Source organism: Agelaius phoeniceus, chromosome 13, assembly GCF_051311805.1.
Source record: "Agelaius phoeniceus isolate bAgePho1 chromosome 13, bAgePho1.hap1, whole genome shotgun sequence".
NCBI lineage: Eukaryota > Metazoa > Chordata > Aves > Passeriformes > Icteridae > Agelaius > Agelaius phoeniceus.
In genome coordinates this window covers 18,004,321-18,029,887 of record NC_135277.1, presented here as the reverse complement: position 1 = coordinate 18,029,887, position 25,567 = coordinate 18,004,321, and the positions used below count along the sequence as shown (strand labels likewise).

The 25,567-nt window shown below is 48.4% G+C and overlaps 1 protein-coding gene across 3 annotated transcripts in view; it reads left to right on the top strand.

Moving 5' to 3' along the window:
- The window catches only part of BBS4 (Bardet-Biedl syndrome 4), a 39,743-nt gene extending 15,056 nt beyond the window's left edge, over window positions 1–24,687 (top strand). For 2 of the 3 annotated variants that reach the window (XM_054641872.2, XM_054641871.2), the window contains 14 exons: window positions 4,328–4,407; window positions 7,039–7,102; window positions 7,869–7,980; window positions 8,534–8,606; window positions 10,096–10,149; window positions 11,526–11,653; window positions 13,125–13,179; window positions 14,563–14,631; window positions 15,940–16,092; window positions 16,800–16,971; window positions 17,589–17,658; window positions 21,011–21,152; window positions 21,520–21,727; window positions 23,245–24,687. In XM_054641872.2, coding sequence (XP_054497847.1) covers window positions 4,328–4,407; window positions 7,039–7,102; window positions 7,869–7,980; window positions 8,534–8,606; window positions 10,096–10,149; window positions 11,526–11,653; window positions 13,125–13,179; window positions 14,563–14,631; window positions 15,940–16,092; window positions 16,800–16,971; window positions 17,589–17,658; window positions 21,011–21,152; window positions 21,520–21,727; window positions 23,245–23,402 — 1,538 coding nt within the window. In that variant the 3' untranslated portion in view covers window positions 23,403–24,687. The remainder of the gene's footprint in view (window positions 1–4,327; window positions 4,408–7,038; window positions 7,103–7,868; window positions 7,981–8,533; window positions 8,607–10,095; window positions 10,150–11,525; window positions 11,654–13,124; window positions 13,180–14,562; window positions 14,632–15,939; window positions 16,093–16,799; window positions 16,972–17,588; window positions 17,659–21,010; window positions 21,153–21,519; window positions 21,728–23,244) is intronic. The other variant, XM_077185274.1, reaches the window with a different exon arrangement.
- The last annotated feature ends 880 nt before the right edge of the window (window positions 24,688–25,567 follow it).

The following is a 25,567-nucleotide window of genomic DNA, read 5'->3' as shown; positions in this document are numbered from 1 at the left end:
CTTCCAGGGATGGGACAGAGCATTTCCAGCACCCCCAGGTGCTGTGTGTCTGTCACACCCTGGCACTGGTAATAACCTGCACAGGGAAGGAATTACAGAGTGTCAGTGAATTTGGTAGCCCCTGAATGGGCTTCAGATGTGAAATAGTGGGGTTTCAATCAATTTGTGACTATTTAGGCAGCCTCTTGACTCTTCCCTTCATCCTCTCACTCAAAGAAGGACAAATGGGAAACATAAAGCTATCAGAAATCAATTAATCTGATCTGGGAACATGCTTATTAAAATGCTTTACTTCCAAAGATCTGGATACTCCACAGCAGAGCAGAATTTGGGAATGTTTGGATCCCTGATCTGTGCGTTTCTCTAAGCTCAGCCTGTTTGCATTACTCTTTTGTTTGGATTACTCTTTTGTGTGTTTGGATTACTTTTTTGTTTGGACTGCAGGCTTTCTATTTGTTTTAGGGTAGTTGAACCTTCTTTAGAAGCTATTTGACCTTAAATTGCTAGTGTGCACATTTAATTCTCAGCTCTGATATAAATCTAGATGGATACTCTGGAATTTAAGAAAGAAAAACCAAGAAAATGAGAATGGTTTGGTGAAATGTTTTCCAAATTCAGCAGCTGAAGGGTGTTGGATTTAGGAGCTCTAAGAGAAACTGGACTTGATGTGGGTTATGGGGGAGAGCCTGGTGTGCTCCAGAAACCAAGAAAATGAGAATGGCTTTGTGAAATGTTTTCCAAATTCAAAAGCTAAAGGATGTTGGATTTAGGAGCTCTAAGTGAAACTGGACTTGATGTGGGTTACGGGGGAGAGCCTGGTGTGCTCCAGAGGCGATTAAAGCTCAGCCATTCCAAAAGATAATGACACTTGGCACCAGCCCTTCCCCTGCAGGGCTTCTTCATCCTCACCTCTGATGGCAGAGGGCCCCGGGCTCCCCAGTGTCACCTTCTGCTCTGTGCTGCTGGAGCTGAGCCAGCGGGTCCGGGGGTGGCTCTGCTCCCTCCAAAGGGCTGCAGGAGGTGTCCCTGGGGCTGCAGGAGGTGTCCCTGGGCTGCAGGAGGTGTCCCTGGGCTGCAGGAGGTGTCCCAGTGCTGCAGGAGGTGTCCCTGTGCTGCAGGAGGTGTCCCTGGGGCTGCAGGAGGTGTCCCTGGGCTGCAGGAGGTGTCCCTGTGCTGCAGGAGGTGTCCCAGTGCTGCAGGAGGTGTCCCTGTGCTGCAGGAGGTGTCCCTGTGCTGCAGGAGGTGTCCCTGGGGCTGCAGGAGGTGTCCCAGTGCTGCAGGAGGTGTCCCTGTGCTGCAGGAGGTGTCCCAGTGCTGCAGGAGGTGTCCCTGTGCTGCAGGAGGTGTCCCTGTGCTGCAGGAGGTGTCCCTGTGCTGCAGGAGGTGTCCCTGGGCTGCAGGAGGTGTCCCTGGGCTGGGAGGTGTCCCTGGGCTGGGAGGTGTCCCTGTGCTGCAGGAGGTGTCCCTGGGCTGCAGGAGGTGTCCCTGTCCCTGTGCTGCAGGAGGTGTCCCTGGGGCTGCAGGAGGTGTCCCAGTGCTGCAGGAGGTGTCCCTGTGCTGCAGGAGGTGTCCCTGTGCTGCAGGAGGTGTCCCAGTGCTGCAGGAGGTGTCCCTGGGGCTGCAGGAGGTGTCCCTGGGCTGCAGGAGGTGTCCCAGTGCTGCAGGAGGTGTCCCAGTGCTGCAGGAGGTGTCCCAGTGCTGCAGGAGGTGTCCCTGTGCTGAAGGAGGTGTCCCTGTCCCTGTGCTGCAGGAGGTGTCCCTGTGCTGCAGGAGGTGTCCCTGGGGCTGCAGGAGGTGTCCCTGGGCTGCAGGAGGTGTCCCAGTGCTGCAGGAGGTGTCCCTGTGCTGCAGGAGGTGTCCCTGTGCTGCAGGAGGTGTCCCAGTGCTGCAGGAGGTGTCCCTGGGGCTGCAGGAGGTGTCCCTGGGCTGCAGGAGGTGTCCCAGTGCTGCAGGAGGTGTCCCAGTGCTGCAGGAGGTGTCCCAGTGCTGCAGGAGGTGTCCCTGTGCTGAAGGAGGTGTCCCTGTCCCTGTGCTGCAGGAGGTGTCCCTGTGCTGCAGGAGGTGTCCCTGTGCTGCAGGAGGTGTCCTGGGGCTGCAGGAGGTGTCCCAGTGCTGCAGGAGGTGTCCCTGGGCTGCAGGAGGTGTCCCTGTGCTGAAGGAGGTGTCCCTGGGGCTGCAGGAGGTGTCCCTGTGCTGAAGGAGGTGTCCCTGGGGCTGCAGGAGGTGTCCCTGTGCTGAAGGAGGTGTCCCTGGGGCTGCAGGAGGTGTCCCTGGGGCTGCAGGAGGTGTCCCAGTGCTGCAGGAGGTGTCCCTGTGCTGAAGGAGGTGTCCCAGTGCTGCAGGAGGTGTCCCTGTGCTGCAGGAGGTGTCCCTGTGCTGAAGGAGGTGTCCCAGTGCTGCAGGAGGTGTCCCTGGGGCTGCAGGAGGTGTCCCTGTGCTGCAGGAGGTGTCCCTGGGCTGCAGGAGGTGTCCCTGGGCTGCAGGAGGTGTCCCTGTCCCTGTGCTGCAGGAGGTGTCCCAGTGCTGCAGGAGGTGTCCCTGTGCTGCAGGAGGTGTCCCAGTGCTGCAGGAGGTGTCCCTGGGCTGCAGGAGGTGTCCCTGTCCTGCAGGAGGTGTCCCAGTGCTGCAGGAGGTGTCCCTGTGCTGCAGGAGGTGTCCCAGTGCTGCAGGAGGTGTCCCTGTGCTGCAGGAGGTGTCCCTGTGCTGCAGGAGGTGTCCCTGGGGCTGCAGGAGGTGTCCCTGTGCTGCAGGAGGTGTCCCAGTGCTGCAGGAGGTGTCCCTGTGCTGCAGGAGGTGTCCCTGGGGCTGCAGGAGGTGTCCCTGGGGCTGCAGGAGGTGTCCCTGTCCTGCAGGAGGTGTCCCTGTGCTGCAGGAGGTGTCCCTGTGCTGCAGGAGGTGTCCCAGTGCTGCAGGAGGTGTCCCTGTGCTGCAGGAGGTGTCCCAGTGCTGCAGGAGGTGTCCCAGTGCTGCAGGAGGTGTCCCTGTGCTGCAGGAGGTGTCCCTGTGCTGCAGGAGGTGTCCCTGGGGCTGCAGGAGGTGTCCCTGGGGCTGCAGGAGGTGTCCCTGTGCTGCAGGAGGTGTCCCTGTGCTGCAGGAGGTGTCCCAGTGCTGCAGGAGGTGTCCCTGGGGCTGCAGGAGGTGTCCCTGTGCTGCAGGAGGTGTCCCTGGGCTGCAGGAGGTGTCCCTGGGGCTGCAGGAGGTGTCCCTGTGCTGCAGGAGGTGTCCCTGTGCTGCAGGAGGTGTCCCTGTGCTGCAGGAGGTGTCCCTGTGCTGCAGGAGGTGTCCCTGGGCTGCAGGAGGTGTCCCTGTGCTGTGTCCCCCCGGCTCTGCCCCAGCCCTCGCCTGCCATTGCCTCTGCACTCATGTCACAATATTGACTTGCAAACACGGAGCTTTTGGGCCAGTTGCTATGGTTACCCCTCGGAATGGAGACTCCAGTCCCAGGCAATACATTCTCAGCCTTAATGAAATGCACAGCAGTGTGTTCAACTTGTAAACCCGACGTGGATATCGCTAAGCAACATCCATCCGTGATTTGCCATAATTACTGCTGCCAGCTCTGCACCATTGAAATGCTGGAGCACAAGGCTTCCTCCTCCACTGCATCAAATGTTTTTCTGCAGTAGCTTCAGTCTCTCAGACCTGTGATGTTTCATAGTCCCTTCACAGATTCAAAGAACTAAGTTTGACCTTTTGAAATTATTCACACTTTCAGACCCCATGTCTCCTATCTCTTTTTGTGTTTATCTACTGTTTCCTGCTCATTCAGTCCCCGAAATTCATCTTAAAGACCTTTGATTCTTTTGCCCTAGATTCAAAATGTGAATCCAACTCATTTCCTCCTTCCTTCTTGTGTATTTGAAAAGATGCAATTCCTCCAACCAGTGTTGGTGTTGAATTAAAATGTGTGTGTGGAGCTGTTTACTCCAGGATCTGCTCCAGGAGGAGCTGATGCCTCGAGTCTTTTAGAATCCCAGACTGGTTTGAGTTGGAAGGGACCTTAAAACCCATCTTGTTCCAACCCTGTGCTGTGGGCAGGGACACCTTCCAGTAGACCATCTTCCAGTAGGTGGAGGTTTTCTGCTTAGAGCTTTTATTTAGTGTCTATCCTGAACAAGGTGTTTTATCCACGAATTTGAGAAGTAGAATAAAACCAGACCCTGTTTAGAAGTCCACACTCCAGCCTTTAAGTCAAATCATTCATTGCAATTGCAGTTCTTGAATTCCTTGCCTTGTGCAGGCAGTTGGGGTGGCTGGGACTATCTCTCCCAGATTGTCTGCTGCTCAGTCTGATTCCTTGTGTTCTGTGAATATTTTCCATGTACAGCCCCAGAGCTGCCACTCCTAGAGAGGAAGAACTGGTTGATTTATCTGCTCTACGTCCGCAGAGACTACGAGGAGTGCAAGGTAAGAGCTGCCTCCAGAATGTGGGACTTATTTCACTGATGTCATGACAAAACAGTTTTCTTGACAGTTTCCCAACCACTCTCTTTCCTGACTTTATTTGGAAGAAAGGGATCAAGAGAAAACATGAGTAAAATGACTTCAGTGGTCTCCAATCCTTGGCTGCCTTCAGGATCTGAGGGTGCAGCTCTCTGGAGCAGTCTGTGAGCTCAGGATGTCACTGGGAGGGGAAAATGGAAAGAACTGCAGACCTCTGTTGTTCCAAGTGATGGATAGGGCTTTCCAAACTGATAATAGCACAGTTCCACAGTGCAGGTTTCTTGATGGTACTACAGGGACACTATGAAAACACTTCAGTTGAGGGAAACATTACTACCAAGTGTAAATAAAAACCATCCTGGTAACTCTTGAGCAAAATTCTTTCATTTTACACATGATCCATGGCATGCTCTAATTCATCTTGGGCTTGGTGAGCAGTTTAGAACTGGTTGTCTGGAATTATAATGGGAAGTGGACTAAGGAAATGGCAAATTTTTATTTAACAGTGTGTTTTTCTGGTAAAATGAACACAAGAAGATGATGCACCCATGGGCAGGAGGAGGGGACAGGAGTTGCCATTCTGATTCTGGCATGTGCAGCAAAGATCTGAAAAGTCTTTTTGGCTTCTGAAACACCAGTTTGGTCAGGACTTGCCTCTGCTGGAGAAGCCTTGGAGGTGCTTAGGAAATGGGCAGGCTGGAGGAATTTCATTTAGCTCTTAATTAACAGAGCCAGGGAGTTGTATCATTACAGTAATTTCAGATCTTGGTTGGCATAGATAGAGACACAAGCTGGACTGGCCCTCAAACCAGAAAATTGTTTCCCTTTTTTGTGGTCTGACTGGAGTTTCTTGGTGTGATTCTGTGTGTTGATTGTTTCTGTGATGGGATGTGGAATCACAGAGTACAGAAAAGAAAAATATGTGCAGCTCAGGAAACCAGAGAAAATAACAAATGGATGATATAAAGGCAACACTGATGTGTCCATGTCTTCATCAGTCATGGAAGCAAGGAAATAGCAGGGGAAAATCGAGAGAAGACAGCTAATAAATACTGCTCTGCTTGGCAGGCCAGCTTTCCTTTTCCTCAGAGCTCAAAAATCAGTGTTTTTGCAGTAAACCTGGAAGGTTCCAGGATGGTTTGGGTGTTGTTAAAATCCATCAGCTTAGTCTTAGTGAGAAACAAATGACCTGTTGTGTTAATGAATTTTGGTCTTTCCCGATCAGTGCTTTGAAATGCTCCCTCTCTAACAGAGTTTAAAATCTCCCTTAGTTTTCAATGAACTAAAAGGCCATTAAGAACTGTTTATTTACTGACATCAACTCCCCAAAGTGAAGGCATTAAAGTGATTTTGACCCTTTCAATGCTGCTTGAGCAAGGTGCCAGGCAGACATCCCTGAGAGTCTGCAGCTGCAGATGACACAGAGACTGCTTGGTCTCCTGCCAGTTGTGTCTAAATTCTGTCATCAGCACCTTAAATAAACTTGGGGGAAGAAATCTGGGATTTGAGATCATATTCCTCAGCTGAGGGCCTTTTGCTGTGGGACTTTTTAGGGTTTATAGAGTTAATCAGATTTCTCTAAAAGATAGCTCTCTATTGCCCTCTCTTGCTCTGAGAATCCAGGTTTATGTAGATGGAACAATCCAGAGTGTGTGAATTGAGGAGATGTTGGTTATTTCTGAGTACAGTGTTTTATAATCATGCACTTTGTAAAGAGTTACATAGATAAATTATCAGGCACAGGTGAGAGAAGAGCAGCTCAGGCCTGTTCTTCCTTTTCCTTCCTCTCTTTACGAGTGAGGGTTGTAAATAAGAACTTTCCTTCCAATGGTAACTTCTCAATTAATATCTTCTCAAGAATAACTTTCTCAATAATAGTTTTCCTCCCACATGCTGTATTTGGGGTTCAGTTTTCAGGTCCTTCACTTCTGTTCCTCTCAGAGGCAGGGGATGCTGCTACTGACCATACACATCTGAAATGCCAGATAAGCACCAGTCACTGCTCACTCAGAAGTCACTCTTACTCCCTGTGTTCTTCCACTTCTGCACAAAGGGCAGTCTCAGAGCAGAAATTACGCTCTTGATTCCTGTCCAGGGTGTTCATCCTCCAAAAGTGGGACCAGTTGTGGCTATGGAATGTATCCAGACTGCAGCCACCCCACCCACCCCAAACTGGGAGCTGTGTGGATGAAGCCAGCAAGAATTTACATTTTCATCAGTTGGTTTTTTTTTCCCTGTTCACTCCTCATTTGTTCTTTTGGCTTTCATTCACTCAGCTGCAGTTGCTCCAGTTCAATTTATTTCTTCACAAAGGGCCTGGAGTAGAGACCTTTATCAGCAGAGGATGCTTTCAGAGATGCCTCCTGGTGTTTTCCCCAGGTAGTACCTAATTATCTTTGGGAATAGGAATGAACAGAGCAATACTAAAAGGGCCACAGTGTTCCTGGCACAGAGCTCTGTTGTGTGCACTGTGTGGTTGTCCCATCATGGTCCAGTGCCCTTGTTAGAGGTGGGGTTGTGGTTTTTGTGTTTGGAACCAAATCTCTGGAATCGACTTTGTTAAAATGATGTGAGTTTACAATTTTGTCCTTCCAGGCTGTCATCAAAGAGCAGCTCCAGGAGTCCCAAGGGCTCTGTGAATATGCTGTCTATGTTCAAGGTATGTCTGAAAATCTTTTTACTAAAGCAGGTCACCCCTGATTTGAGATACAGAGAACAATACAAGGGATAGGTGAGGGAAACACAGAATTTCCCTCACCTATGGAATTTCTCTGCCCCATGTTCCCATAGAACATAAGGAAAAAATACAATTTTTCCCCTCTGCTTGCCCCATTTAGTATTGAAATTTGGGATTTTCACATGAAATGGGCAGATTAAATGTCCTGTTTTCTCTGTATTTGTCATCAGTTCTTCTTTGGGGTATGGGTTCCTGACCTTCAGTGTGTTGCTGTGTGTTTGATTTTGTTACAGATGCATGTTTTCTGATTGTTGCCCACCCCAGGTGATCACTGTCTCACTCCTTGCTCTAAGGATGGCATTCCTCTTCCTGCCCTGCCCTCTGGCCCCTAAAAAATGTCTCCCAAAATGTGACATTCCAATTCCAAATGCCATGATGGGGGACTGTGGAGATTTGCTGGCAGGGACATATTGCAGCCAGGAGAGGCTGGGGAGGGGAGAAATCCAGATTGCATCTGTACAAGCAACTGCCCAAGGTTTAAAGCTTAAAGCTTTTGTTCTGACCCCTGAATTTCCCCAGGCACACAGAATCCTGCCCTTGGGCACAAAACTGTGGGTGCTGCAGGAGGGACAAGCACCAGAGGAGCACTGATGTGATAGATCTGTGCTCCTCCTTCTTTCCCTGCTGTCAGAGGCACGTTTTTCCTGCTGAGAATGGATTCATTTGCCTGCTCTATGTTGTTTTACAGCTTTGATATTTCGCTTGGAGGGGAAAATTCAAGAATCTCTTGAACTTTTCCAGACATGTTCCATTCTGAACCCTCGAAGTGCTGACAACCTCAAGCAGGTGGCACGATCCCTGTGAGTGGTGTTTTATTTGTTGTTTCTCTTGGATGTGCCACCCAGGACTTCCATGCTTTGTTTTTCTCTTAGGCTGCTTAATTCCAGACATGTTTCCTCCTTATCAACACTTGGCTTGGCTTCCAGAAGCGTGGGTTGTTCTTTAAGCAGAATCTCTGTTATCTGCCTGGCTGCTCTTGTGTTTTCTCTTTCTTTGGGCTTCAGGCAGAAAGGTGATACTGATTTCAAGGTCCAGAGCTACAGGTGCTGACCTGAGCAGGGCAGACTTACCCTACAGATCCTTTTCTGTTGCTGAATGTTGTGTTGGGGCACCTGTCTCTTTCTTTGGAGACAAAAGCAGGTTGCAGAGCCTGGGCATTCATTCCTTACATCCCCAGTAGTGTCAGGATGGATGACCTTGGTCCTGAGAGGGAGCAGTGCTCAGATTGTAAACTTCTCCTGCAGATGTCTGGGGATACAGCAAATAAGATAATTTCTCACTGGCAAAGGTGATAGTGGCTGCACAGCAGGGTCTGAAAACAGGAAAGCCATAAGAATTGCAATCCTTTTGCAGGTTTCTCCTGGGGAAGCATAAGGCAGCCATTGAAGTGTACAATGAAGCAGCAAAACTCGATGAGAAGGACTGGGTGAGTGTTTGGGGGGTTGCAGATCCTTGTAATAGCTGCAAACTTGTCCCAAACCATGGTGAACTCACACTGCCTGTGGTCTGAGCCTGGTTTGGATCACAGGAACCAAATCCCATGCCCTGGGGCAAATCCCTGGCTTGGGGCACAGAGAATTGAGCAATGTGTTGGAACTTTGCTAAGGATCAATTTTAACATAACCACATCTGTGCTTTAAGGGAAATATGGGGAGAGTTTGGAAACCTCAGTTATTAAAACTTGCTTGAGTAATTGGGAAAGCTTTTTTGTAATGCAAAACATCGTTGAAAATGCAGGAGCAGTGATTCAATGAGCTCTTCTGTATAAAAAGACAAAAAGAGAGGAAGAGCATTGCAAAGGGAAGGGTGTGACAGTGGGTGAGGGAGAGGCCATGCCTTGCAGCCTTCTGCAGGTGCCTGTTTTGCCTGCAAAGTGTTTCTAAAGCAGGTTTGCAAAGTGTGAGCTCATTCCTTTGTTTGTCAGTACATCCAAAATTCAGGATACAAGGATAGCTTTGGTGTTATTCAAATTACCCTGTGCCAGACAGCTCAGAAACCTTTTGTATCACAAGGCTTTTTTCCACCTGCATTTCCAGTGCTTGGCATGCTTGTAACCCTATTTACAACCCAGCAGGCAGATGCCAGTGGGTATTTTGATTAGTTATTCCCCATTCCTGGCTCAGCACTGGAAGCAGAATCAGACTCTGCTCTTCCCTCATTCTACAGCCTGCAGCAACCTGGAGTCACTGATTCAGTTCTGCACAGCTGGAGAGGCTGCATGGAGGAAAACAGGTTGATGGGGAAGTAAGAGAGTTTCCAAAGGTCAAGGCTGTCTAAGCTGATCAATCAGTGAAATGCTCAGCAGAATAAAATAAGAAATTGGGAGAACTTTGCTTTTCAGGGATGTGCTGGGGTTGGGAAGGTGACTTTTGTGTTAAACTGTGGGTGAGGAGTTAGGGGCAGGGATGCTCCCTACAGACCAGAGTGTTTAGGATCCCTAAGGGATCTCCCTACCCTGTGCAAAATTGTTTAGGATACCAGAGGGATATCAGATATTCCAGTGCTCAAGTTGTGTTTTGTGAAATGAGGCACATCTTCCAGTTTTGTCCAGCTGGGTTGGACACTGTGCATATCCTACTGATGTACAGCCAAACTGAGTCACCCATGAGGGCAGCAGGTTTTAGAGGGTGACACCACGATGAAGAAACCAGTCTGTGCTCCTTGTTCTCTGAAAACAAAATGTCTGATGTCTCAGAAGAGGTTTGTCATTTCTGTGGTTTTTGTCTCAGTGGACTGTAATGTTTTGTGTACAACCCCACTTAAGCTCTGTGGGTGCCTGAAGTAACTGGAATTTATAGGTTTACTTGCTCTGAAAAGCAAGAATGGTGTGGGCAGTCACAGGGCTCTCCTCCTGTGGGTCAGAGTTGTCAGATTTTATTTCATACCTTGTGCTGATTTGGCTTTTTTTCATGCAGGAGATCAGCCACAACCTGGGTGTGTGCTACATGTACCTGAAACACTTCAACAAGGTAATGTCAGTGGGAAGCAAGGAAGCATCCCAGAAATTTCACTGTCTTTGGTAGATTTAAATGGATCATTTACAGCAAGAAGCTTCAAGAAAGTTTTCTGCTTCAGTGTTTTGTTTTTGGGAGCAAAGGTTTGTGAGCTGTCTCTGTTTCCATTTGTGTGTTGAATTACTTTGAGTCAGCTGCAAGTCATTGAGGTTGTGTAAAGGGAGATCACCCTGTGGCAGGGCCAGAGGCTTTTTCTGAAATCTAAGATTTTTCAGAGAACATTTTTGGTTTTAAAGGGAATGTTTGAGAAACCTCAAACTAGACAGAAAATGGGCTGTGCTCCAATAAGAGCTGCTTCAGTGTCTGAGCCCTTTAAAGGCAGACCCAGGAACACTGCTGGCTTTGTAGGAGCAGCAATCCAGCTCCATCCTCTTGAAGCAAGAGAAGGGTGATGGTAAAACCCCAAAGCATTTCCCCAGCTCAGCTGCTGCATCTCATGCAGAGATTTCCTGCAGGAAACCTCGGCTCCTTGGGTCTGGCAGACTCAGAGGGAGGAGTTATGGGGTTGTTTGCTGGAGGTGCAGCAGGTCCTTTTTTCCTCCATGGGAAGGTTTTGCTCCTTTGTCTGAAGCTCCTTTTGAACTACACCTGGAGTTAGTACAGGAGTTTTGGAGGTTGAAATGCAGTTTTATTCCCAGGTCTGAGCGTGCCATTCCCAGTTCCTCACTTAACATCCCCTGAGTGCTGGTGGTGAGCACTGAGCTGTCTCTGATCCAGCTACTCTAAGGGAAAAACCAGCATTTAGACCCTTTTTGTTCCAAATTTAGCCCAGCCCCTCCCTGCTGCCCTTGCTGGGGGGGTGCTGTGGCCCTTGCAGCAAACCCCAGCTGTGCTCTCTGTTCAAGGCATCCCTGTGCAAAAGCAGCCTCTGGAGTGTGGGTTCACACTTGGGATTTGTTATCTGCACTAACACCTTCCAAACTGGGACCTGCTCACACCTCCCCTGAGATCTTCACTTCCTCACTGCTGGAATAAGCATTTTAAGGAAGAATAAGCTGCAAAGTATCAGTTCACCCAGCAAATCCAGAGCGTCCCTCAAGCCAAACCAACTCAAATCCAGGAGCAGGCCCGTGCTCATCTCCTCCTGGGGAGGCAAATGCCTCTTGCTTGGCTTGAAAGTGTTGCCTTTTACTGCCCCTAAAAGCAGGTGGCTGCTGGTGCAGAGCTTGTTCCAAGGATTAGCTGGGCTGGGGTTTGTGTTCTCCAGGTGCAGGGGATGTTTGTTGGCTGTTCTCCTTCCCTGGCTGTTGGGGATTACTCATGAGCTGTTGCTCTGCTGAGGGCTCTGGAATAATTTATTATTTTTTTCTTCTCTCTGGTTGTGTTTTTAGGCACGAGACCAGCTCAACAATGCCCTGGAGCTCAACAGACACGACCTGACCTACATGATGCTGGGCAAAATTCACCTCTTGGAGGGGGAGATGGATAAAGCCATTGAAGTATATAAGAAAGCTGTAGAGTAAGAAATATCCCTTTTTTCCATCTGCCCATTCCCATCCTATGCCAGGAGAAAATTGATTGGTGTCCCAGATCTGAATTGAGGCCATGATTAAAAAGCTAATGGTAATTACAGGGGCTCTGAGCAAAGCTGGCACTTCCAAGCACTTCAGCTGTCTCTGCTCCTGCTAACAGTGTGGCAGGGAAGAAGGGAGCTGTTGGAAGGACTGCCAGAAAAAATTGGAATAACAAATGGATGGAGATGCCTGGGAGCAAAGTGATCCAAAACTGACTTCATCCATGCCAAAGGTTTATCTCCCAAAACAATGTAACCCTGACTGTCCCCCCAGAATCCCTGCCTGGGGGTCACTTGCTGCTTTCCCTCAGAGCAGTTTGTGGCTGAGGGAGGTGTGCTGGGCACAGGCAGTTTCTCCCACCCCATCCCTGCTCCTCAGTGCCCACATATCCTTGTTTTAGGGCATTCCCAAGCGTTATCAGTGCTTTCAAATGCAGCTTTGCCATGGAGGCGAGCACTGGAAAGAAAATCAGGAATGTGTTGGGAGGCAGGGGGTATTGATGCAGTGTTTCCTTACATGTCTGCCCCACTGCTGCCTGAGGGTGGCTGGGGTTGGGCAGGCATTTGGACTAATCTAGAATGTTTATTACGTAAATAATCCTTGCTAAGCATCTTACCAGGTTTATGTTCTTATCCTGGTGCTCCCCTGCCCTCCTTTCTTCTTCATTCCTGTTTATTCCTGGGTTTTTTTTTTTTTTTGTTCTCATCTGCCTATGACATTTTTCTTGCTGTTTCCAGCTCCAGGGTAGTCTGTTATTCCTTGTCTATATTCCACCAGGCACAGGTGGTTCTGTTGTAGTTGAAGTTTAGAGGTGCCAGTGTGAGTGTGCAGATCAGATTTTTTTAAGTCTTGGTAGCAGGGAATTAAAAACTGACTCCTTTTGGGGTGAGTGAGACCACAAATTGTGTCTCTCTCTCAGCTTTGTCCTTTTTTGTTGTGGTTTCCATCCTATTTATTTGTAATCTTTTTATAAGGTGAATTAAAATTCTGATGAGGAGTGTGTAGAATCCATCAGGAATGCTGAGGATTGCCTGCCCTACATGGCCCAAGAGGCTTAGGATGGATGGATTTACAGGGTGGTTTATGAGAGACAATGGAAAATCTCATTTTGTATTTCCAGGTCACTGATTCAGACTCACTTTGAAGCTTAACAAAACCACATTATCTTATTATGTGTCCAGATGTATTTCACAGAGCCTAGTGCCTTCCCACCAATCCCCAGAAGATATTTGGGTAGCTGAGGTGTGATGTTATTCAAGGGAAGTCCCCATGATGGCAGTTCTAATAATTGTTTTTAGTAATTACAGTTTAATTTCCTGGATTGATACAACAATAATGTAGCATCAGAATTCCATGTTCTATTTTTTACCCTGTTCTAGAAGGGCTGAAAAACAAACTCAGGCTTTTATGTTCCAGGTTTTCTCCAGAAAATACAGACCTCCTCACAGCCCTGGGCCTACTCTACCTGCAGGTACTAAATGCTGTTACTGTTACAAAAACTGAATTATTTTCAGTATAACCCTGTTGGATTTTTTATAGAGTTAATTTCTAGCCACCTTCCCATTGCTTGCACATGCTTCTCTACAGACTGAATTTAACAGGACAGAACTTGCTTTTCTGTATCTTGTCTTTGCTGCTAAAAGCAAACTGATTGCCTGGAGCAGAGCCAGAGCAGGAATTCTGTTTGGCAACAGCCCTAACTCTGTTATAAATCCTCCAAGTATAACAAAACATGACTAGTCATTACCTTGCTTCTGCAGCAGGAGTCTTGCAAGTTATCCTGAAAAAGCAGCCATGAAATTGTGAGTGTTAATGCACCATAAAGGAAAATCAGAATCAATTTAAATAACAAAGGTGTGCTTATCCTTATGTCTGTGCAATGGATGGGAAGGGCTGGATTATTCCAGAAGCTGGCTTCCCAAAGAGTGAACAAGCAAAGAAGAATAGGGAGTAGTGCCTGAAGGGAGGAGGAGGCCCCCAGGCTGCTCTGAGGGTGCTCTGGAGCCAGGCTGGGAGAGCTGGGGGTGCTCACCTGGACAAGAGAAGCTCCAGGGAGAGCTCAGAGCCCCTGCCAGGGCCTGAAGGGGCTCCAGGAGAGGGACTGGGACAAGGCATGGAGGGACAGGACACAGGGAATGGCTTCCACTGCCAGAGGGCAGGGATGGATGGGATATTGGGAAGGAATTGTCCCTGTGAGGTGGGCAGGCCCTGGCACAGGTGCCCAGAGCAGCTGGGGCTGCCCCTGCATCCCTGGCAGTGCCCAAGGCCAGGCTGGACACTGGGGCTTGGAGCAGCCTGGGACAGTGGAAGATGTCCCTGCCCATGGCATGGAATGAGATGGGCTTTAGGTGAGTTCAGTTGAAACCACAGAATCACAGGATGGCTTGGAAGGGACCTTGGAGCTTATGTGGTTGCAGTCTGTAGGATTTAAGTGTTTCCAAGCTCTCACATGCTCATATATGGCCACAGTGATGCCCTCTAACACCTTCAGTCCATGAGAAGACAAGGGAAGGGAAGTGCCCTGAACAGGAGAGCCCTGGGGAGTGAGGAATTTGTGCTGAGGCACTTGGGGATGTGCAGAGTAGCAGTTTGTGCCTGTGTTCTGGGCTAGAGAAAGGAGCAGAGACCTGTGAACCCAGAGCTCATTTGTGGCTGGGTCAGAACAGTGAATCCAGCCAAGTCAAATTCTTAGAATCTGTTCTGTGAATTATCAAACAGGAACATGTGTGTGTAATGGGAGCACTGTAAAACTCTTCTGACTGAACCAGAAATTCTGGTGCCCACAAACCCTGTATTCTCCTTCTTAACTCCCCTTATTCCTGAATTTCTGATGCTTATGTACTTCTTTTTCCAGGCTGGGGAGTACCAGAAGGCTTTTGAACACCTTGGGAATGTTCTTACCTACGACCCAGGCAACTACAAGGTATGGTGGGGAGTGGAAATGACCCAGCTGAACCATGAGGGGACACCTCCTAAAGCCATGTCAGAGCTCTGCCATCTGCATCTGGGGCCTGCAGAGGCTGGAAAGGATCCTGCCCAGAGAGCTTTTTGTGAAATACATTTCTGGGATGTTTCCCTGGGTGGGGAGTTGGATGTGTGTGGAGGTAGGGAAAGGGAAGGAGGCAGAATATGGGATGATATTAAATTGATCCCTTTGGTTTTTAATCTGAAGTTGCACCAAAGCCAGGTGGAATTTACTTTGGAAGGAAGATCTTCTGGATTTTAAAAATCCCTGAAGAGCTGTGCCAGGTCCCTTGTGATGCAAGTGATATTGCATTTTATTATTCTCCCATCTGCTGATAGCCTTGTGCTTCCAGCTGCTGTGTATATTTCCTTGGCTCTGGCCTGGAGAGCTGAGCTTGGTGTCTGGGTTTCATTTGTCATTGTGGAACTGCTTCCCTTTTTAGGGCTGTTATTTAATTTCTCTCCTTTTTTCCCCTGTTGGCGATGCAGAGCATTGAAATGTGTGGTTGACAAACATGAGTTGTTGTGAAAACACCTTTACACTTAGGAATTTTACTTGTCACTGTGAAATCTTAAAAAGGACTTAACTAGTGTGGTTTAAATATAGTGTGTTGTACTCACTTCCTTTTTTTTCCCCATGCATATTCCCATTAATTTGCAGTATCAGCCAGTCAGTGTGAACTAGGAGAGCTTTGCTGCATGTCTTGCTTGAGTACATTTTACTCCTCACTTAACTTACACCAGAACTATTTCTATCTGTGCTTGGTTGTAAAAGGAATCTATTAGTGCACAGATCTTTTTAGAGTCTCAGAGTCTTAAGAAGTACTTCTGTCAGCCCAAAAAATACCCTAAACATTTGTAGTGTCATGTCGCAATGCTTATGGAATCACAGACTCACAGAATGCTTTGATTTGAAAGGGACCTTAAAGCCCATCCTGTTCCACCCCCTTCCAGTGTCCCAGGGTGCTCCATCAGCATGGCCTGGACACTTCAGGGATGGGGCAGCCACAGCTCCTCTGGGCAAACTCATTTCTAAGACAGTTATGATTCAAACAGTGCAGGGAGAAGCAGACTCAGGTTTGTTCCTCACCCTGTGTTCTGCTCTGTGGTGGGAGATTCCAGAATCCCCATCTGCTCCCACTGTTGATCTTGGCAGTCTTTAGAAGTGAAATGGTTGTTCCTGGGATGGTTTTACTTTAATCATTTTGTTCTCTCCTGTGGGAGCAGATGGGGCTGTGAGTGGGTCACTGTTGTGTCTTGTCCCCAGGCCACCCTGGCTGCTGGCAGCATGATGCAGGCCCACGGGGATTTCGATGTCGCCCTCTCCAAGTACAAGGTGGTGGCCAGCAGTGTTCCTGAGAGCCCCCCACTCTGGAACAACATTGGCATGTGCTTCTTTGGGAAGAAGAAATATGTGGCAGTAAGTATTCAGTTTCCAGTTTTTCTCCCATCTGCATCCAATTTCATGCAAGCACAAGATTCCTCTCATGTGGTGTTGGGACCCAGGACATTGCTCTGGCTGCCCTGGGTGATTCCAGACCCTGGCAGGGGGCTCAGAGACCTTGGCACAGAGTCAAAACCACCTGTGCCTTGGATTTTAGCCCATGGAAACCATTACCAACTTTGTGTGAGATTTACAAGCCACAGGAGTTTGAGTAGAATGATGGTGAATTTGTCACAGGGTGAAAAAGTAGAATTTTGGGGTTTTAGAATGGGGGTTCAAGAGGCAAGATGGAGGAATCTGGCCATGTCCTGTCCTTCTTCTTCTTCTTGTCCTCCATCTTCTTCTGGGATGGTGACACTTTTGGTTTAGAGTAAAGACAGAGTGTCTAACATAGGTGATAGGTATTGGAAAATCATTGTAAATAAAGTACAGGTAGTTCTAAGGGCTGTCACTGTGCCACAACCCAACCTGCTGGACAGATCTCAGCAGATTCTTTCTTTCTCAGAGAAAGAATGTAACAGATAAGAGAACATAAACAACCCTGAAAAGCAGAACAGACAAATCTTGACTTCTTCTTTGGTCCTGGGGAAATAAAGACTTCCTAATACCTTGGGGGTCATCTCAACCACAGAAACCTGAGAATGTGGGGGCTGTTCTAGCACATTTATCCCTTTTTTCCCAAGGCTGTCAGCTGCTTAAAGAGGGCAAACTACCTGGCTCCCTTTGACTGGAAGATCCTGTACAACCTGGGCTTGGTGCACCTCACAATGCAGCAGTATGCCTCAGCCTTCCACTTCCTCAGTGCTGCCATCAACTTCCAGCCCAAGATGGCAGAGCTCTACATGCTCCTGGCAGGTATGGGATGCTCCCTGTGCATCCCTCTTGGGAACACCACAGCACAGACAGGAGGTGTGGGGTGAAGTAAAGAAACATGCCATAAAGGCTTTACTAAGGAGCTGATGCCCAGTCTCTTCTCTGTGGGGAAATAGAAGGGAAAACTGCAGTCAGATCTAGATTAAATGTTGGAAAAGTCTTGACACTTGTGAGACTGGGGTTGGGTTGCCTAAGGAGTGGGTGTGGGTTTCCAGCACTGGATATTTTTGGGATGAAATGAGATAAATATGTCAGAAGTGACATTGTATGGTTAGATGGGATATTAGGAAGAAATCCTTCCCTGGCACAGGTTGCCCAGAGCAGCTGTGGCTGCCCCTGGATCCCTGGAAGTGTCCAAGGCCAGGCTGGGCAGGACTTGAAACAAGCTGGGGTAGTGAGAGGTGTCCCTGTCCATAGCAGGTTGAGACTGGATGAGCTTTAAGGTCACTTCCAACCCAGGCCATTCCATCCAGTAGGGCTAATCCTGGCAGGAGTCCAGACAACCCTGCTGACAACTATTTGATGACATTCAGAATTGTCCTAAAAATCAGCTGCTTGTGAAACATCTCCTCCTGTGTATATGTTTTGCTTTGGTGCAGTTGCTCTGACCAACCTTGAAGACATTGAGAATGCCAAATGTTCCTATGAGCAAGCTGTGGCCTTGGACAAGTAAGTTTTTGTCAGAGCTGTCACTGGTTTGGGCTTGCTTTGCCTCCCTGCACTCATTTCCTTTGCCTCTCACTCTATCTCAACCCTAAATGGTTTGTAGTTGGGAAATACTTTTATTCTTGTAGCTGTGACAGTGACAGTGTTAATTTTATTTTTTTCTTTTTAATTTAAGTCAGCTCTGAAAAATGAGAGATGATTTTATTCCAGAGCAACCCAGAGCTGTTTTTTGTTTTGCTGTTTGGGTAGTGAATCAGTGGTGGTGACTTTGGATGCCAGTCCTCCTTTTGGTAAATATTTATACACAGTGGAGCAGATTGAATAGAAGAAAACATACTTTTTAACCCAAAATTTAAACACAGTGCAGAGCAGTGAGATGTCTGGGGTAGAGCCTGTTCTGAATTGGGCAGAGGGAAGACTTTAGCTGAGAGAATGTGCAACAAGTTTGTATAAAGCAAGTTAAAGGGCAGCTCCTTCATTAAGAACATCTATGTTTGCAGTCTAAGTCTTAAAATCAGAGCACTTGATTTCAGAAATGTTAAGCTGAACCTCAGAGTATGTCATCATTCCAGGCACAAAACCAAAATTACCTCATATTTATTAATAGTTTTGTTTCTCTCCCCAGTTTACTGTGAATATTTGCAGACTTAGACCTACCAGCACTCCAGAGCCTGTCTGCAGCTGACAGGGCAGTGCCAAAAGCACTTTGATCTGCAGGGGCCACACAGGGTGGTGGTAGATGGGACACCAGGGATGGATCCCTCCCTGGCAGGGTGGGCAGCCCTGGCACAGGGTGCCCAGAGCAGCTGGGGCTGCCCCTGCATCCCTGGCAGTGCCCAAGGCCAGGCTGGACACTGGGGCTTGGAGCACCTGGGACAGTGGGAGGTGTCCCTGCCATGGCAGGGGTGGCACTGGATGGGATTTAAGGTCTTTTCCCACCCACACCATTCCATGATTCTATTCCTAATCATCTTTCCATGCATAGCAAGGCAGGACAGGACCTTAAAGGCAGCTCAGACTCCTTAGTCAGGGCCTTGTGTGCTTTGCTCAAAGAGAAGGAGCAGTAAATGGGCTCTACAACTTTGCCCAGGTATTTGGCACTTGAGCAATGCTTCAGCTCTATGGTCTGACCAGGAAAATAAACCCTCATCAAAGCAAAAATGAATTCCCACTGCCAGGGCCTGCTGGGGGGAACATCCAGACTGTGAGGCTGAATCTGTGTCCCCACAAGTTTCCCTTGCTGGTGTGTTCTGAGCTGGTGGGGATGAAGGTGGCTGGTTTCCATTACCAGGAATGCCTTTGTAGTGGCCTAGGTGCCGTGCTGGGGGCTGGAATAGAAATAACTTGGAAAACTCTTAAGAAAAATGTGTTCCACTCGTGGTTGTGGCTTGTAACTGTCCTCTCTGTGGGTATTCAGCTGTTGATTTTTCTCTGACTGTCATATTGCTTCTCAGCTCTTGAAGGTGGTGAAATAGCTCCATCAGGTTCAATTAATTTTAAAACTGGCTCTTCTCAGGACTGTCTGATCTCCTCAGTGTTTTGGCAAAGACAGGGAGGAGGGCTTATTCTGTGGTGGGCTCAGCATTCCAGTTTCCTGGTTAAAGGAGAAGAAGCCATGGTTATAAATGCAGTGAGATTTCTTTTAAGAGTTGCCTTCCTTGCACTGGGATGGAGAATCACCAGGACTGGAGAGTCAGGGCCTGCAGGTTACACTTCATTTATTGCCCAGGGCCAGCAGGATCCTTCCCTTCTGCATTGCTCCAGAGGAGCAATGGGGACAAAAAAGTGAGACAGCAAACATGTATTCACAAAACTCCCTGCCCATCCTGGGGATATTTCAAAGTGCAAATCTACAAGACAGTGCCCACTGATTGACAGCAGCTTTTAATGAACAGAGAGTTCATTAAAAACTGTTGTTAACAACAGACTGGTCAAACAGGAGCTCTAGTGAATAAAAAGAGACCATTAATCCATTAACATCAGCAAAAATTAAAGGCAAAATAGAATTAAAATATATTTAAATCAAGGATATTCTTTATAAAACTTTTACTGGATATGATTTATTTATTTGTTTATTTATTTTTGCCTCTGCCTTGGCCATGGATGGTTCCAGTTATCCCAGCCATGCTCCAGGAGAGGGCACCAGTACCTCACTCACATTTCTTGTCAATCCATGGAGCATCAGAGCATCCCTGCCTGGCCTGGGTGCAGGGGTGCTCCTGTGGGGTCCACACAGGGAGCTGTGAGCAGGCAGAGCTGCTCCACCCACCCTGGCTGTTGAGCTTGCTGGGTCCCCAGGATGAGGTGAGGGATGAGGAATCTGACTCCATGTTCTCAGAAGGCTGATTTATTATTTTATGATATGATATTGTATTAAAGAATGCTATACTAAAACTAAAGAATGAGAAAGGATACATCACAAGGCTTAACAAGAGTGATGATGAAAAACTTGTGACTGACTCCTCAGAGTCTGACAGAGCTGATGGTGATTGGTCATTAAGTTAAAACAATTCACATGAAACCAATCCAACAACCACCTGTAAACAATCTCCAGACCACATTCCAAAGCAGCAAAACAGGAGAAGCAATCAAATAATTATTGTTTTCATTTTTCTCTGAGGCTTCTCAGCTTCCCAGGAGAAGAAATCCTGGTGAAGGGATTTTTCAGAAAACATGACAGTGTCACCTGGCTCTCCTGGCCAGCCCAGATGGAGAGGGTTGATGTATCCCAGTGAAGGAGATGGATTGTTTGGGAAATGAGAGTGTATGAGCAGTTCTGCCTTGTGAAGTCTTCATTCAGGAAGGGGGCAGGAGTATGCAGGTGCTTGTGTTCACCTGTAGCAGTACCTGCAGCTGTGTGTGGTTTTGCTGGGGTAGGAGAGAGAGGAGGTGAGGAAATGAAATGTAAACAGCACATCCTGTGGTGTGTCAGGTTATAAAACCCAAGAGCAGGGCTCTGTTGTGCTGCCTGTCCCATGATGAGCTGCTCTCCTGCAGGCTGGGAATGCTGGGAGACTCTGAGGTAAATCAGAGAAACATCAATCATCTGTCTCAGTGTGAAAAAGCCCCATGACTGGTGGGGCTGGGAGGCCAGAGAGTCCCAGGCTTGCCCCCAGAGCTGGCTGTTGCAGAGAGGGAGGCAGTGATGGGGGGTTTCTGTTGGCACTGACCCCCAGGGCCTTTGCAGAGCCCAGCACTGGCTCTGTCATCAGGCAAGAGGGTCTCAGCCATGCTCCCAAAGCACTTTGCCAGACAGTGAGGTGTGTCCAGCTTTGCTCAGGCACATCTTAGCATCTCTGCAGCCAGGAGAAGTGTTGCCTCAGGAAATGTGATGCATCCCATGTGTCTGCTGCAGGTGCAACCCCCTCATCAACCTGAACTATGCTGTCCTGCTCTACAACCAGGGCGACAAGGAGGGGGCCCTGAGCCAGTTCCAGGAGATGGAGAGGAAGGTCAGCGTGGCCAGGGAGAGCAGCACGCCCGACTTCGACCCCGAGGTTTGTGCCTGAGCTCAGGAGCCACCCCAGGGCTGGCAGCAAATGAGGAGAAGGTTTGACTTTGGCTCCAGTTATTAGGAGCAAATTGTGCTTGTGAGATTTTCCAGGCAGAGCGAGCGCCTGCTGAGAGCTGCTCGCTTCCTTTCTGCTCTTTGAAGCCCAGTTCTTCAATCAATACACAGCAAGACAAGATTCCCTCTTAATTAAGGGACTGAATTAGTGGAGATGTTTCCCCCAAGCACCAAACTGTAGCCAGCTCTCCACAGATCTTTTCTTGTAGGTTGTTTTTTTTGATGGAGTTGTTGACTTTATTGTTCTCTGAAGTGTCCCTGCTTACAGTGCTCTTCTCTTTTTGCTTCTCGAGAAGATGGTGGAGATGGCCCAGAAGATGGGGGCTGCCCTGCAGGTTGGGGAGAGCCTGGTGTGGAGCAAGCCTTCAAAAGAGTCCAAATCCAAGCAGAAAGCTGCTGGGTCAGGGAAATCCAGCTCTCAGCAGCCTTTGGGCTCCAACCAGGCCCTGGGTCAAGCCATGTCCTCTGCTGCAGGATATGGGAAAACCATGCAGCTCCCCCCAGGTACGTCTGCACTGCTGTTCTTTCAAGTATAGATGTGGGAGGGAAGAAAATAAATCTCTCTTCCCTTTGGAAGAGTCACAGCACCTGTGTGGGAGGGGATTGACTGCTCACACAGCAGTGAGGGCAATATTTGGTGAAAACTTTCCCAGATTTCTGAGTTCAGGAAGATGCTCTGTGTACTGTATTTCACTCTCCTGCTTTTGTGGGGATGTGGGAGGCTGGGAAAGTTTCTCTTCCTGTCTGAACCACAATGGGCAAGGTTCCATTAGCATGAGATTGTGATCTTGCTCTGGGAAGGAAGCAGTTTCAGCAACCAGACCTCTTGCCTTTCTTTGCAAGAGCCCAGGAGCTGCCATGCACAGACAGACTGCTGCAGAGAAGGGAAAAGATGGACAATTTCCCAAAGTACTTTCATCCATTCTCTGACAACAATAACTGCAGCTGGATTGCTCCAAAGCTGCCCATCCTTGCAGGTGTTGCTGGATTTAGTGGGACTGAGGGGTGGTGTGAGCCTTTGGAGGCTCAGCCCATCACTGCATGTGCTGGGGCTGGGTGGGAGCATCTCCTGAGCCATTCCAAGGCTGGCCTCCTCTCACCCCTCAGCTTCCAAGGAGGAATGCACTGGAGATGTTGCTCATTGTGGTGATTTTCTGTCACTCTCAGTCTTGTTGCCTGTGGGCTGAACCAGGAGAGTGGTTGTGTAATCCAGGCCTCTTTCTTTGGCATCCCCAAGGACTTGTCCCATTTTTCACACATGGAATAAACTTTCCATGCAGGGAAGACTTAGCCAGAAAATCTGAAAAATAAGACACATCAGGGGTTTAGGGTGTACCTGAAGGACTTCATCATCCAGATCAGAGAAGGGAGCTGGTTCATAACACCAGTTGGCACCTTAAATGTAAATGTAGAAACAACTTGTGTCCTGTTGTGATTTAATTCTGTAAGCAGCTACTTTACCTGCCTGGAAACTCTCCCCATATTTGCTAAAGCTGTGAAGGGCAAACAACACTTTGCAGCTTGAGCATAAACCAGCTTCAGTGGAACTGGAAGTGGCACTTCCCTGTGAGGGTGGTGAGGCCCTGGCACAGGTGCCCAGAGCAGCTGTGGCTGCCCCTGGATCCCTGGCAGTGCCCAAGGCCAGGCTGGACAGGGCTTGGAGCAGCCTGGGACAGTGGAAGGTGTCCCTGCCATGGCAGGGGATGGAATGAGATGGGCTCTAAGGTCCTTCTCAACCCAAACCATTCTGGGATTCATTATTCTAGAAAATGTTTTCCCTTCCAGAGTATGAGTTAATTCCTACATTTGTACTGAATTTTGACTGTACCTGAGCTTCCTTTCAGCAGGACTTCAGGCACTGTAAGGCCTGGATAACTCAGTGTCAATAAACCAATGGTAGGCAGGAGGAATCTGAGGGTAATTAAAAGCTGTGATTGTTTTGCACCTCTGCTGCTGAGGACATAAAGAGCAGACAGCACACACATAGGCACAGAGTAACTTTAACTGTGTTCTCTCCCCAGGTGCTGCAACACCAGCTCTGCCAAAAAAGCCTCCCTCCCTGCCTCTGGAGCCAGAACAGGAGCAGGACTCAGAAACGAGCCCTGAGGAGAACTCAGCTCCCACAGGGCACGAGGAGCAGGGGAAGGAGAAGCACCAGAGCCAGGAGGCAGCAGAGTAGGGCAGCTCTGGGCAGCACAGGCAGTGCAGGAGCCTCTCCAGGGCTGCCTGGGACTGGGGAAAGGGACCTGCCCCAGGGTGGCTTCTCCCCACTGTCTGTCAGTGTGGATGGAGCTGTTTTCTATCAGGGATTTCAGCTTGTGGCTCTGCCTTGTTCCAGGCACTCCCTGCAGTGACCAGAGGTTGCTGTGTAGCTACTCTTAGTGCAGTCACAGCTCACTACACAGCTGGAGGGTGCAGCTCTCTACAGGCTGGGTGTGAGTCCTCCAGAAGGACCTTTAGCAAAGCCAGCAGTAGTGATTTAGGAGCCTGGGTGGTGAGGAGAATCAAACCCTTCCAGTGGCTGAACTGGTGAGCAGCTGAGTTTGCATAGAGAACCAGTAAACTGAAGCTTCAGGGCTCTGTGTTTGCTGGTGAAGCTCCCCAGCTGTTTGACAATTTCTTTCCTGCTTTTAGTTCTGCACTGTTGGACTGGATCCCTCCATAATTAGCAGCCCAGGAGAGGAAGGTTAGTCATGGAAACATCCTGGAGGCAGCATGAGCAGGGCTCTGGGTACATCCCAGCCTTCAGCTGTGCTCTGTGGTTTGTTGCTCTTACCCAAAAGGCATTAATACATCTTTAGAGCCCAGCCAGGAGCTGAAGTGCTCTCCTGGTCCCTGGAGAACACTGAAAGAGTAGGACCCCTCACTTTCCCCTGGGTTCTGGTAGCCCAAACTGACTGCTTATCTTAAATGTGGCTTTTTTTTCCTCTCAGGTGTCCTTTCTGCTGGGTTTTGTGTCAGTTCAGCCCCAGGGCAGCACTTCTGTAAGGATTCCCTCCTGCCAGGAGTTAAACAGAATTTTTTTGCAGAGCATTGGCAATTTGAAACAAACCAGACAAGAAACAATGTCAGTCAGGTACAGTGCAGAGATTTTTATTCACATTTTAACTTCTTACACTGAAAGTCCCTGCAGCCTAACAGAGTGCCTGGGAAGAAGAGGTGAGGATTGAAGAGCAGGGGTGGGCTGTGAATTCTTCACTTCAGCCCCAAAACTTGAATTCGAGGCAGATTTTTGTCCTATGATGCTTTGATGGGATAAGTGTCACACAGGGAGCACATACTGCACTTGGGGGTACTGTGAAGGGATTTATTTAAAATATATATTTTGTGAAAAGCTTATGCAACAGTGAACCAATTCTATGAAATGAAGCAGTAACACCTTCTTTCTTCCTGGGAGCTTCATGTCTAGGGGAGCATTTTTAAATATGTAATTCCAGTTGGATAATAAATAGAGCTGCAATTCCTGTCCTGTCCCCTTTTCTCCCCTGGGCATGGTGATGGTGGCATTTGCATGCAGTGAATTGCTGGGATCATTCTGGAGAGCATTTTTGTGCTCATGGTAATGAGGCTGGACTGCCCTTTCAGCTGGAATGAAGCAAGGGAGTCTTCAGCAGGACTGCACTGAGGCATTTAGGGATTTTGGAAATCACACCTTATGTTCCAAAACCTGTTTCTGGCATCAGCCAGAATTCTAATCCCCTCTTTTCTCCCCCTTAACTGGAAAGAATCATGAGCTTAATTTCGAGGGAAGCAGAAACCATCTGCTTTAGGACCTTTCTTCCCCTTTTTAGGGCAAGGTCTGTGATGAACAGGGTAAAGCAGAGCTCACAAGGTACTTTGCATCTTGGCTGCTGCACAGGAAACAAAGCAAAAGTCATTCAAACATCAATGCCTGAGTGGCAAGACCTTTCTCCAGCCAAGAGTAATGATCTGTCTATCCAGCAACATGTGTTCAACCCAAAAAATGTGGTGTTGAGGTCCCTGAGACAACTGGATGCTGATTTATGCTACAGGCAGTATTAATGGGTACATGCTGTGCTCCTGTGCTTGGTTGTGACTGAGCAAGGTGGATGTGGGGGCCTTAAAGCTGTAGAGAATTTAGATTTCCCAGCTGGGGAGTGGGTTTCAGTTGGCAAAGCCTCTTCTGCAGAGACAGACAAGCCTCAGTGCTGAATGGGGGAAAGCTTTGCTAAAATAATAAGCTCCACAGATAAATGCATTCAAAAAGAGCCCATGTTGTAACAAGTACTCCATCTGCCAAGACTTTTCTAGAAGAGAAAACCCAGCTCTGCTACAAGGAAAGCTTTACCACTCCCTCAAACCAAACTGCTCCAAAAAATCTAT